At 38.1% G+C, this 13540-nt stretch overlaps 1 protein-coding gene across 3 annotated transcripts in view; it reads right to left on the reverse strand.

Annotated features, from left to right (window-relative positions):
• The window catches only part of MAMDC2 (MAM domain containing 2), a 180399-nt gene that overhangs the window by 38399 nt on the left and 128460 nt on the right, over nucleotides 1-13540 (reverse strand). The window contains exon 12 of one of the 3 annotated variants that reach the window (XM_055272312.2): nucleotides 11455-12497. The exons of the other annotated variants lie outside the window; for them this stretch is intronic. Within the exon in view, the coding sequence (XP_055128287.1) occupies nucleotides 12444-12497 (54 nt within the window). The 3' untranslated portion in view covers nucleotides 11455-12443. Of the gene's footprint in view, nucleotides 1-11454; nucleotides 12498-13540 lie in introns of those variants that run through there. 3 annotated transcript variants of the gene reach the window in all.

Here is a 13540-nt window from a genome sequence, read left to right on the forward strand (position 1 = left end):
CTTAGAAGTATATAGTAAAATAAAACAAGAGAATTAAAATGGTATATTAGAAAATATCTATTTAACATGAAAAACAGTAATAGAATAAAGAAACAAAAAGAAGATGTAATACATACAGAAAACAAATTCCGAAATGCAAACATAAATTCTACCTTATTAATAATTATGTTAATTGTAAATTGTAATTGTTAACACTCTGATCAAATAGTAGAGATTGGTAGAATGAATTGAAAAAATGATCCAACTATATGTTGTCTCCAAGAGACACACTTTAGATTCAAATATACAAATAAGTTGAAACTGAAAGATTGGAAAATGATATACCATTCATGCAGTTCCCAAAAGAGAACTGGAGTGGCTACAATAATATCAGACAAAATGGACATGAGATGCCACCTCCCACTTGGGATGACTATAATAAAAAAGAGAAAGTGAGAAATGTTGACAAGGATATGGAGAAACTGAAACCCTAATACACTGCTAGTGGGAATGTAAAATGGTACAGCCACTTTGAAAAAGTTTGGCAATTATTAAATAGTTAAGTATAGAGTTACCATACGATCCAGCAGTTCCATTCCCTGGTTTATACCTTAAAGAAAATGAAAACATATGTCCACAGAAAAACTTGTTCACAAATAAAATAGCATCATTATTATAATAGCCAAAAAATGAAAGCAATCCAAATGTTCATCAATTGATAAATGTATAAACCTTGAAAACCTTGTCTTAGTGAAAGAAGCCAGATACAGAAGACTACATATTGTATGATCTGATTTATATGAAAGGTCTAGATGGGCAAATCTATATAGACAGAAAGTAGATTAGTAGTTGTCTGGGGGTGGGGTAAAGAGGGAAGAGACAGGGAAAGGGAATGGGAGTGACTGCTAATGGGTATGGAGTTTCTTTTGAGGTGATAAAAAATGTTCTAGAATTAGATAGTGGTAAGCATTACACAGCTTCATGAGTATATTTTAAACCAATGAATTATATACTTAAAAAAATGAATTATTTGGAATGCAAATTCCATCTCAAAACTATTTAAAAATGAACAAATGGAAATTCTAGAATTGAAAAATAGAATTACAGAAATTAAAAGTCAGTTAATGGGTTTAATAACATACTGAACATCGCTAAGATTCAAAAAACTTTTTTTAATTGGCCAATAGAAAATATCAAAACTAAAGAACTGAGAACAAAAAGAAAGAAAATATTTGTAAGAGAGCATGAAGGATATATAATACATAGTAAGAACTTTTAATGTACATATAATTGGAGTCTCAGAAAGATAGGAGGGACAATTAGGCAGGGGCAATATTTGACAAGATAAAGATCAAGAAATTTTGAAAACTAGTGAAAGATCTCAGCTCAAAGATTAAAGAAATTTAATGAAACCCAAGCAGAATAACTACAAAGAAGACTACACACATGCATGTTGATATAGTTTGGATATTTGTCCTCTGAAATCTCATGTTGAAATGTGATCCCCAGTGTTGGAGGTGTGACCTAGTGGGAGGTGTTTGGGTCATGGGAGTGGATCCCTCATGAATGGCTTGGTGCCATGCCCTTCATAATTAGTGAGTTTTTGCTCTATTAGTTCATGTAAGAACTGGTTGTTTAAAGAGCCTAGCACCTCCTCCCTGCCTCCCTCTTGCTCTGTCTCACCATGTTGACATGCCTGCTCTGCATTTGCCTTCCGCTACGAGTAAAATCTTCCTGAGACTTTACCAGAAGCTGAGCTCACGTTGGTGCCATGCTGTTAGAGCCTGCAGAACCATGAGCCAAATAAAACACTTCTCTTTATAAATTACCCCATCTCAGATTATTCCTTTATAATAATGCAAAGTGGACAACTACATATCATACTAAAATGCTGAAAATCAAACATGAGGAGAAAATATTAAATGCACCGAGAGGAAAATAGTACTTTCAAAAACAAAAACAAAAAACAATTTTAGGACTGACATCTGACTTCTCAATAGGTATGATGGAAGCCAGAATTCAGTTGAATTACATCTTTAAATAAATGGCTGATAAAGAAATAATTGTTCACCTAGAATTCTATTCCCAGAAAAACTATCCTTCAAATGTAAAGGAAAAAGACATTCCCAGACAAACAAAAACTGAAATAAATCATCAGCAGCAGACATGCACCAAAAATAAAATGAAACAAAACAAAAATAAAAAGCTAGATACAGAAGAAAATTATTCTAGCAAAAGAAAAACACTTCCCGCAAAAGAAAATAATTCAAGAGATAAACATGGAAATGTAGAAAGGAATGAAGATGAATGGGGAAATATGTGAATAAATATAGAATACTTCTTAGGATTTAAAAAATATATAAATAAAATATAAAGCAAATACTAGGGTAGTTATAAAAATAATACGACTATCGTAATGTTAGTTGTGGGCTAAAGAAAAAAATCACAACTAGTAAAGGAATATAAACAATAAGAACTCAACAACAACAAAAAGCGTATATTGAAATCTGGCAAGATGGCCAAATAGGAACAGCTCTGGTCTGCAGTTCCTAGCAAGACCTATGCAGAAGGCCAGTGATTTTTGTATTTCCAACCGAGTGGTGCCTGGAACCCCAGCAGGACAGAACCGTTCACTTTCCTGGAAAGGGGGCTGAAGCCAGGGAGCCAAGTGGTCTCACTCAGTGGGTCCCACTCCCACGGAACCCAGCAAGCTAAGAAACACTGGCTTGAAATTCTCAATGCCAGCACAGCAATCTGAAGTTGACCTGGGATGATGGAGTTTGGTGTGAGAGGAGCGTCCGCCATTACTGAGGCTTGTGTAGGCAGTTTTTCCCTGACAGTGCTAAGGAGGCCAGGAAGTACAGACTAGGCAGAACTCACCACAGTGTGGCAAAGCAGTTGTGGCCAGACTGCATCTCTAGATTACTCCTCACTGGGCAGGATCTCTGCAAGAAAGGCAGCAGCTTATAGATAAAACTCCCATCTCCCTGGGACAGAGCCCCTGGGGGAAGGGGTGGCTGTGGGTGCAGCTTCAGTGGACTTAAATGTCCCTCCCTGCTGGCTCTGAAGAGAGCAGTGGATCCTGACAGCGAAGATTCTCCCAGCACAGTGCTCAAGCTCTGCTAAGGGACAGACTACCTTCTCAAGTGAGTCCCTGACTCCCATGCCTCCTGACTGGGAGAGACCTCCCAGCAGGGGCCAACAGACACCTCTTATAGGAGAGCTCTGGCTGGCATCTGGCAGGTGGCCTCTGGGACAAGGTTCCAGAGAAGGGAGCAGTCAGCATTCTTTGCTGTTCTGCTGCCTCCAGTGGTGATGCCCAGGCAAACAGGGTCTGGAATGGACCTCCAGCAAACTGCAGCAGACCTGCAGAAGAGGGGCCTGTTAGAAGAAAAACTAACAGAAAACAATAATATCAACATCAACACAAAGGACCCCCACACAAAAACCCCATCCAAAAGTCATCAACCTCAAAGATCAAAGGTAGAGAAATCCATGAAGATGAGTAAAAACCAGCACAAAAAAATGCTGAAAATTCCAAAAATCACAATGCTGCTGCTTCTCTAAATGATCACAACTCTTCTCCAGCAAGGGCACAAAATTGGATGGAGAATGAGTTTGACAAATTGACAGAAGTTGGCTTCAGAAAATAGGTAATAACAAACTCCTCTGAGGTAAAGGAGCATGTTCTAACCCAATGCAAGGAAGCTGAGAACCTTGATAAAAGGTTACAGGAACTGCTAACTAGAATAACCAGTTTAAAGAAGAACATAAATGACCTGAGGGAGCTGAAAAACACAGCATGAGAACTTTGTGAAGCATACACAAGTATCAATAGCCAAATCAATCAAGCAGAAGAAAGAATATCAGAAATTGAAGATCGACTTAATGAAATAAGGCATGAAGACAAGATTAGAGAAAAAAAAATGAAAAGGAACGATCAAAGCCTCCAAGAAATATGGGACTGTGTGAAAAGACCAAACCTATGACTGATTGGTGTACCTGAAAGTGAGGGGAAGAATGGAACCAAGTTGGAAAATATACTTCATGATATTATCCAGGAGAACTTCCCCAACCTAGCAAGACAGGCCAACATTCAAATTCAGGAAATACAGAAAACACCACTAAGATACTCCATGAGAAGAGCAACATGAAGACACATAATCATCAGATTCTCCAAGGCTGAAATGAAAGAAAAATTGTTAAGGGCAGCCACAGAGAAAGGTCAGGTTTCTGAGAAAGGGAAGCCCATCAGACTAACGGCAGATCTCTCTGCAGAAACCGTACAAGCCAGAAGAGAGTAGGGACCAATATTCAACATTCTTAAAGAAAAGAATTTTCAACCCAGAATTTCATATCCAGCCAAACTAAGCTTCATAAGCGAAGGAGAATTCAAATCCTTTACAGACAAGCAAATGCTGAAGGATTTTGTAACCACCAGGACCGCCCTACAAGAGCTCCTGAAGGAAGCACTAAATATGGAAAGGAAAAACCAGTACCAGCCACTGCAAATACATACCAAATTGTAAAGAACATCGACACTATGAAGAAACTACATCAAGTAAAGGGCAAAATAACCAGCTACCATCATAATGACAGAATCAAATTCACACATAACAATATTAATCTTAAATGTAAAAGGGCTAAATGCCCCAATTAAAAGACACAGACTGGCAAATTGGATAGAGTCAAGACCCATCGGTGTGCTGTATTCAGGAGACTCATCTCACATGCAAAGACACACATAGGCTCAAAATAAAAGGACGGAGGAATATTTACCAAGCAAATGCAAAGAAAAAAAAAGCAAGGGTTACAATCCTAGTCTCTGATAAAATAGACTTTAAACCAACAAAGATCAAAACAGACAAAGAAGGCCATTACATAATGGTAAAGGGATCAATGCAACAAGAAGAGCTAACTATCCTAAATATATATGCACCTAATACAGGAGTACCCAGATTCATAAAGCAAGTTCTTAAAGACCTACAAAGAGACTTAGACTCACACACAATAATAGTGGAAGACTTTAACACCCCATTGTCAGTATTAGATCAATGAGACAGAAAATTAACAAGGATATCCAGGACTTGAACTCAGCTCTGGACCAAGCAGACCTAATAGATATCTACAGAACTCTCCACCCCAAATCAGGAGAATATACATTCTTCTCAGCAACACATTGCACTTATTCTAAAATTGACCACATAATTGGAAGTAAAACACTCCTCAGTAAATGCAAAACAATGGAAATCATAACAACCAGTCTCTCAGACCGCAGTGCAATCAAATTAGGACTCAGGATTAGGAAACCCACTCAAAACTGCACAACTACATGGAAACTGAACAACCTGCTCCTGAATGACTACTGGGTACTAATGAAATGAAGGCAGAAATAAAGATGTGTTTTGAAACCAATGAGAACAAAGACACAATGTACCAGAATCTCTGGGACACAGCCAAAGCAGTGTTAGAGGGAAATTTATAGCACTAAATGCCCACAGGAGAAAGCAGGAAAGATCTAAAATTGACACCCTAACATCACAATTAAAAGAACTAGACAAGCAAAAGCAAACAAATTCAAAAGCTAGAAGACAAATAACGAAGATCAGAGCAGAGCTGAAGGAGATAGAGACATGAAAGACTCTTCAAAAAATCAATGAATCCAGGAGCTGTTTTTTAAAAAAGATCAATAAAATAGACCGCTAGCCAGACTAATAAAAAAGAAAAGAGAGAAGAATCAAATAGATGCAATAAAAAATGATAAAGGGAATACCACAACTGATCCTACAGAAATACAAACTACCATCAGAGAATACTATGAACACCTCTACGAAAATAAACTAGAAAATCTAGAAGAAATGGATAAATTCCTGGACACATACACCCTCCCAAGACTAAATCAGGAAGAAGTAGAATCCCTGAATAGACCAATAGCAAGTTCTGAAATTAAGGCGGTAATTAATAGCCTACCAACCAAAAAAAGCCCAGGACCAGATGGATTCACAGCCAAATTCTACCAGAGGTACAAGGAGGAGCTGGTACCATTCCTTCTGAAACTATTCCAAACAATAGAAAAAGACTCCTCCCTAACTCATTTTATGAGGCCAGCATCATTCTGACACCAAAACCTGGCAGAGACAACAAAAAAAGAAAATTTCAGGCCAATGTCCCTGATGAACATCAATGCAAAAATCCTCAATAAAATACTGAAAAACCGAATCCAGCAGCACATCAAAAAGCTTATCCACCACAATCAAGTCGGCTTCATCCCTGGGATACAAGGCTGGTTCGACATACACAAATCAATAAATGTAGTCCATCACATAAACAGAACCAATGGCAAAAACCACATTATTATCTCAATAAATGCAGAAAAGGCCTTTGATAAAATTCAACACCACTTCATGCTAAAAAGTCAATAAACTAGGTGTTCATGTGAGATACCTCCAAATAATGAGAGCTATTTATGACAAACCCATAGCCAATATCATACTGAATGGGGAAAAGCTGGAAGCATTCCCTTTGAAAACTGGCAAAGACAAGGATACCCTCTCTCACCATTACTATTCAACATAGTATTGGAAGTTCTGCCCAGGGCAATCAGGCAAGAGAAAGAAATAAAAGGTACTCAAACAGGAAGAGAGGAAGTCAAATTGTCTCTGTTTGCAGATGACATGATTGTATATTTAGAAAACCCCATTGTCTCAGCCCAAAAACTCCTTAAGCTGATAATCAACTTCAGGAAAGTCTCTGGATACAAAATCAATGTGCAAAAATCACAAGCATCCCTATACACCAATAATAGACAAGCAGAGAGCCAAATCATGAGTGAACTTTCCATTCACAATTGCTACAAAGAAAATAAAATACCGAGGAATACATCTTAAAAGGGATGTGAAGGACCTCTTCGAAAAGAACTACAAACCACTGCTCAAGAAAATAAGAGAGGACACAAACAAATGGAAAAAAAATTCCATGCTTACCAATAGGAAGAATCAATATCATGAAAATGGCCATACTGCCCAAGGTAATTTATAGATTCAATGCTATTCCCGTCAAGCTACCATTGACTTTCTTCACAGAATTAGAAAAAACTACTTTAAATTTCATATGGAACCAAAAAAGAGCCTGTATAGCCAAGACTATCCTAAGCAAAAAGAACAAAGCTGGAGGCATCACGTTACCTGACTTCAGACTATACTACAAGGCTACAGTAACCAAAACAGCATGGTACTGGTGCCAAAACAGATATATAGACCAATGGAATAGAACAGGGGCCTCAGAAATAACACCACACATCTACAACCATCTGATCTTTGACAAACCTGATAAAAACAAGCAATGGGGAAAGGATTCTCTATGTAATAAATGTTGCTGGGAAAACTGGGTAGCCATATGCAGAAAACTGAAACTGGACCCCTTCCTTACACCTTATATAAAATTAACTCAAGTTAGATTAAAGACTTAAATATAAAACCTAAAACCATAAAAACCATGAAGAAAACCTAGGCAATGCCATTCAGGACGTAGGCATGGGCAAAGACTTCATGACTAAAATAACAAAAGCAATTGCAGCAAAAGCCAAAATTGACAAATGTGATCTAATTAAAGAGCTTCTGCACAGCAAAAGAAACTGCCATCAGAGTATTCCTACAGAATAGGAGAAAATTTTTGCAATCTATCAATCTGACAAAGGTCTAATATTTAGAATGTACAGTGAACTTAAACAAATTTACAAGAAAAAACCAACCCCATCAAAATGTGGTCGAAGGATATGAACAGACACTTCTCAAAAGAAGACATTTATGCAGCCGACAAACATGAAAAAAGGCTCATCATCACTGGTCATGAGAGAAATGCAAATCAAAACCACAATGAGATACCATCTCATGCCAGTTAGAATGGCAATCATTAAAAAGTCAGAAAACAACAGATGTGGAGAGAGGATGTAGAAAAACAGGAATGCTTTTACACTGTGTAAATGAGTTCAACCGTTGTGGGACACAGTGTGGCAATTCTTCAAGGATCTAGAACCAGAAATACCATTTGACCCAACAATCCCATTACTGGGTATATACCCAAAGGATTATAAATCATTCTACTGTAAAGACACATGCACATGTATGTTTACTGCAGCACTATTTACAATAGCAAAGACTTGGAACCAACCCAAATGCCCATCGATGATAGACTGGATAAAGAAAATGTGGCACATATACCCCATGGAATACTATGCAGCCATAAAAAAGAATGAGTTCATGTCCTTTGGAGGGACATGGATGAAGCTGGAAAGCATCGTTCTCAGCAGACTAACACAGGAACAGAAAACCAAACACTGCATGTTCTCACTCATAAGTGGGAGTTGAACAATGATAACACATGGACACAGGGAGGGGAGCATCACACACCGGGACCTGTTGGGGGGTCGGGGGAAAGGGAAGGGAGAACATTAGGACAAATACCTGATGCATACAGAGCTTAAAACCTAGATGTTGGGGTGATAGGTCCAGCAAAGCACCATCGCACATCTATACCTATGTAACAAGCCTGCATGTTCTGCACTTGTATCCCAGAACTTAATGTAAAAAAAAAAAAAGAATATTTTATCCATTTATCCTTTTTTTCTTGCATTTTTAGGTGTTTTGTAGCCAGAGTGCACAGTGATCTCTAGTGTTTTTTTTTTTCTTTTGGTAGAAAAAGAGGTCTATAATTCATTTATTTTTCTTCATCTTTCTACACACTGTACCCATTCTGGCTGGAATTTTGTAGGAGCATATATCTTCTGGCTAGGAGTTTGAAATGTAATATTGAATTTATGCACTAGATTTTAAAGTTTTTGTTTTTTGTTTTCATCTGTAGAAAGGAATGCCTTAGTTATGTTCCTACCACGCCCAGCTAATTTTTTGTTGTTGTTGTTGTATTTTTAGTAGAGACAAGGTTTCACCGTGTTAGCCAGGATGGTCTCGATCTCCTGACCTTGTGATCCGCCCGCCTCGGCCTCCCAAAGTGCTGGGATTACAAGCGTGAGCCACCACACCCGGCCCCACCTCATTTTAGTATTGTTATGTTTGCTAGAGATAGATCTCCAATGTCTTAGTTATAGGTAATTTTGATAAAGTTGGTGGGTACATTTAATTTTAAGTAAATACATTTTTTACAATAACATCTTAACCAATGTTTCCTTTGATAAGTGTTCTTAGTCTCAAGGTTGTAAGTTGATAATCTTTGGAAATATTAAAACAAAACTGTCAATATTGCACAAAAAAAGCCTATATTTTAGACTCTATTTTGTTGGTAATCCTGGGTGACAATATTCTACATGCCAGCCTAGTCACTTACAGTTCTTTGAAAGCTGCCACACTGTTTAATGGCTCCATACTTCACACCAGCCATTCCCTCATCCTGGAATGCTTCCTTCCTCCCTACCATTCTTGATGAACTCACACTCATCCTTGAAGATACCCACAAGGAGAGCCAGCTGTGTAGTTTCATTATTTCTAGGACTTAACCCTTATTACTTTACTTATTATAACTCTGGGGCAATTATTTGATGTATAATTCATCTTAGGTATTCAGGAAATATGGAATAGAACAAGATCCTAGGGATCCTGGACTATATACCATTTCTGATTGCTTTCAGTTATGAGAGGTTTAATTCTTATGTACATGTAGCTTCTGATGCTGGTTGTTTTAACAAATAAGTGAATGTTTTAGAGGAACCTTTGTTTGTTTATGCATCAATTTTTGAATGGGTAACTGCCATGATTTGGATGTATCCCCCAAAACTCATGAGTTGGAAACTTGATTCCCCAATGCAGCAGTGTTGAAAGGTAGGGCTTAATGGGAGATGTTTGGGTCATGGGGGCACTGCCCTTATTAATGGATTAATGCCATTATCATGGGAGTAGGTTCCTTATTAAAGGATGAGTTTGGTTCCCTCTTGCTCTTTCCCTAACCCTCTCTCTGCCCCTTCCACCATGGGATGATGTAGCAAGAAGGCTCTCACTAGATGTCAGAACCTTGATCTGAGACTTTCCAGCCCCCAGAACTGTAAGGATATAAGTTTCCGTTCTATATAAATTGCTCAGTCTCAGGCATTCTGTTATAGCAGCACAAAATGGATTGAGACAATAACCCTTGTCACATTGCAATCTGAGTGCCAATACATCAGCCACATTGAGCTCACACCATTAGAGGCTAGGACAAAGGAAAACCACTATTTTTGGGGGTTTAGGATACATAATAAGTGTGTGGGCTACAGCCCTGGGGTTATACTTATAACATTGTTATACAGACACTAGAAATAGATCAGAAAAAGCTTAGATGTTTTCTGCTGGATCAATTTCTAGGAATGTTCCAAAATACTAATCATTGTATTTTCTAAGAGAAGACACTCTGCTTTGGTGTGAAGGGTCTTTGGTTTATGAAAAACTGTGCTTTTCACATATAAGTTGTCACAGCTGTTCCAGGTCATGTGTGGTCTCTTAGTAGCATGTAGGTTCGGAAACCTTAGTGAGGCAGTGTAGGCAGAATATATAGCCATTAGAACCAGACAAATGTGAGATTAAGTCTCTGCTCTACCAGTTACTGCTGCGTGGCCCTGGAAAGGCACTTAACTTCCCTAAGCTTCAGTTTCCTCCTCCAAAATGTGGGAACTTTCACTTACCTTACAGGTTGTGGAAAGGATGTTGAGGTCCCTAGCACAGTGCCTACACATGGTAAATGTCCAACATAGTAGTGCCCCCTTTATCTACGTTTTTGCCTTCCATGGTTTCGGTTACCCACAGTCAGCTGTGGCCCAAAAATATTAAATGGAAAGTTCCAGAAATAAACAATTCATAAGTTTTAAACTATGTGCTGTTGTGAGTAGCATGATGAAATCTTCCACTGTTCCACTCTGTCCCAAGCAGAACACAAATCATCTCTTTGTCCAATGTGTCCATGCTGTCTACACTCTCTGCCTGTGAGTCACTTAGTAGCCATCTTGGTTATCAGACTGACTGTCACAGTATCACAGTTCTTGTGTCCAAGTAACCTTTATTTTACTTAATTATGGCCCCAAAGTGCAAGAGTAGTGATGCTGACAATTTAGATATGGCAAAGAGAAGCCATAAAGTGCTTCAAGTGAAAAGGTGAAAGGTTGTGACTTAACAAGGAAAGGACAAATCTGAGGTTGCTAAGATCTACAGTAGGAACAAATCTTCTGTGAAACTGAGAACAATATATTGTAATTATTCTATTATTGGTCATTGTTAGTGTCTTATTATGCCTAATTTATAGATTAAGCTTTATAATAGATATGTATGTATGGGGAAAAATATATTGTATATAGGGTTTAATACTGCCTTTGGTTTCAAGCATCCACTAGGCATCTAGGAACATATGCCCTGCAGATAAGGGGGAACTACTGTAAATAATCACTGATATTATATTTCCCTAGAAAATCAGTTATTAAAGTAATTTCAAGAACAAGAACAAAACACCTTCAACCTAATGCTCTATTTGTAGGTACCCTGGGCACAGTGTAGCAAAACTTGTTTTTCTTATTTACATTGTTGTACATGGGAATAAAAAGATATAAGTGGTAAAAGATTTAGTTAGAAAAGTGGAAGGTGTCTTGAGAAATTTTTGAAAATCTATATTGAAGCAAATGAAACAGAGAATAAAGAAGGCAGACCCTAGAAAAAATTTACTTTAAAAATCAGAATTTTCTATGTTGTGCACCAGATAATTTTATTTAATGTGTCAAATATTCACTCAAAATAAATGATGAACACACTAAGTTTATGCATTCAAAATTTTCCACAATATATTCATATAATAACATGCACTCTATTTTTGCTATGAAGTATCACCCGAGGCAGCTGAAGCATCTTTCAAAATTTTTAAGAAGACAAAGCAAACACAACCAAATTATTTTCTTTAGACAAAACAATACTATGTTAGCTAAAGTGTGTCCACATAACCCAGAAATAATGTAAATACAGGAGTAGAATTAGGAGCAATTTAATATCTACTATATGTGCTTTTGTTAGATTTTCATAGACTGTGTATTTATAAGGAGAAGGTAAGACATGGTCTACCAATCAAGCAAGCTCAGACTATAACATTATTTTAGCATAATGACATGAGGAGCAGGACAGGGCTTGGCTGTCAGCCATTTAACTTAAGAGTTTACCCTGTTCCTTCAGTGTTCAACCCATTGCCCTAAATCCTGGGAGTGGGTTCAATTGTGTCTTCTCCAAAGAGGTATGTTGAAGCCCTAACCCACGTACTAGAACGTGACTGTATTTGGAGATAGAACCTTTTAGGAGGTAATTAAGTCAAAATGGGATTGTTAGGGTGGGCTGTAATTCATTATGACTGGTGAACCTACAAGAAGATACATATCGGGGGTGCACTGACACAGAGGAAAGGCCATGTGAAGCAAGAAGGCAGCCATCTGCAAGCCAAGGAGAGAAATTTCAGAAGGAACCAACCCTACCAACATCTTGATCTTGGACTTTCAGCCACCAGAACTGTGAGAAAATAAATTTCTAATGTTTATGGCTTAAGCCACCCAGTCTGGGATATTTTGTTATGGCAGCCCTAGCAAACTACAGTAGTTCCCCCTTATCTTTGAGGGATATGTTCTAAGATCCCTGGTGGATGCCTGAAACTGCTGAAACTACTGAACCGTATGTATACTATATATTTTTTCCTATACATACATACTTATGATGAAGTTTAATTTATAAATTAGGCCAAGTAAGAGATTAACAAGGAATAATAAAATAAGACAATTATAACAATATGCTAGCATCACTACCCTTACGCTTTGCCATTTTTCAGTAGAATAAGGGTTTCTTGAACACAAGCAAGGTTTTATCAGGCTACTCAGAATGTTGCTCTTTCTCTTATACTCATCTAATCCATCATGAAATTCTGTGGCTTGGCTTTCAAAATATATCCAGGATTTGACCACTTATCACCACCCTCACTGCTAATACACAGTTCAATCCATGATTGCTGGTCAAATGTGCCATCATAGTCAAATCCACTATCAGTCAAATTTACAATCATAGCTCACCTGGGTTATGTGCGGTAGCCTCTAACAGGGCTCTTTGATTTCACCCTTGCTTCATTTCCACCCCCAGTCTTTCTTCAACACAGTAGCCAGAGCAATCCTTATAAAACTAGATCAGATCACTTCTCTCCTAAGTTCAACACTCTCCAATGACTTTCCATTTGAGGTAAAGTAAAATCCAAAGTCCTGGCTGGGTGCGGTGGGTCATGCCTGTAATCCCAGCACTTTGGAAGGCTAAGGTGGATGGATCACCTGAGGTCAGGAGTTCAAGACCAGTCTGACCAACATGGCAAAACCCTGTATCTGCTAAAAAATACAAAAATTAGTGGGCATGGTGGCGGGCACCTGTAATCCCAGCTACTCAGGAGGCTGAGGCAGGGAGAATTGCTTGAACCCAGTAGGTGGAAGTTGCAGTGAGCTGAGATCACGCCACTGCACTCCAGCCTGGGCAACACAGCAAGACTCTATCTTGGAAAAAAAAAATTCAAAGTCCTT

This window comes from Symphalangus syndactylus, chromosome 3, assembly GCF_028878055.3.
Source record: "Symphalangus syndactylus isolate Jambi chromosome 3, NHGRI_mSymSyn1-v2.1_pri, whole genome shotgun sequence".
Lineage (NCBI taxonomy): Eukaryota > Metazoa > Chordata > Mammalia > Primates > Hylobatidae > Symphalangus > Symphalangus syndactylus.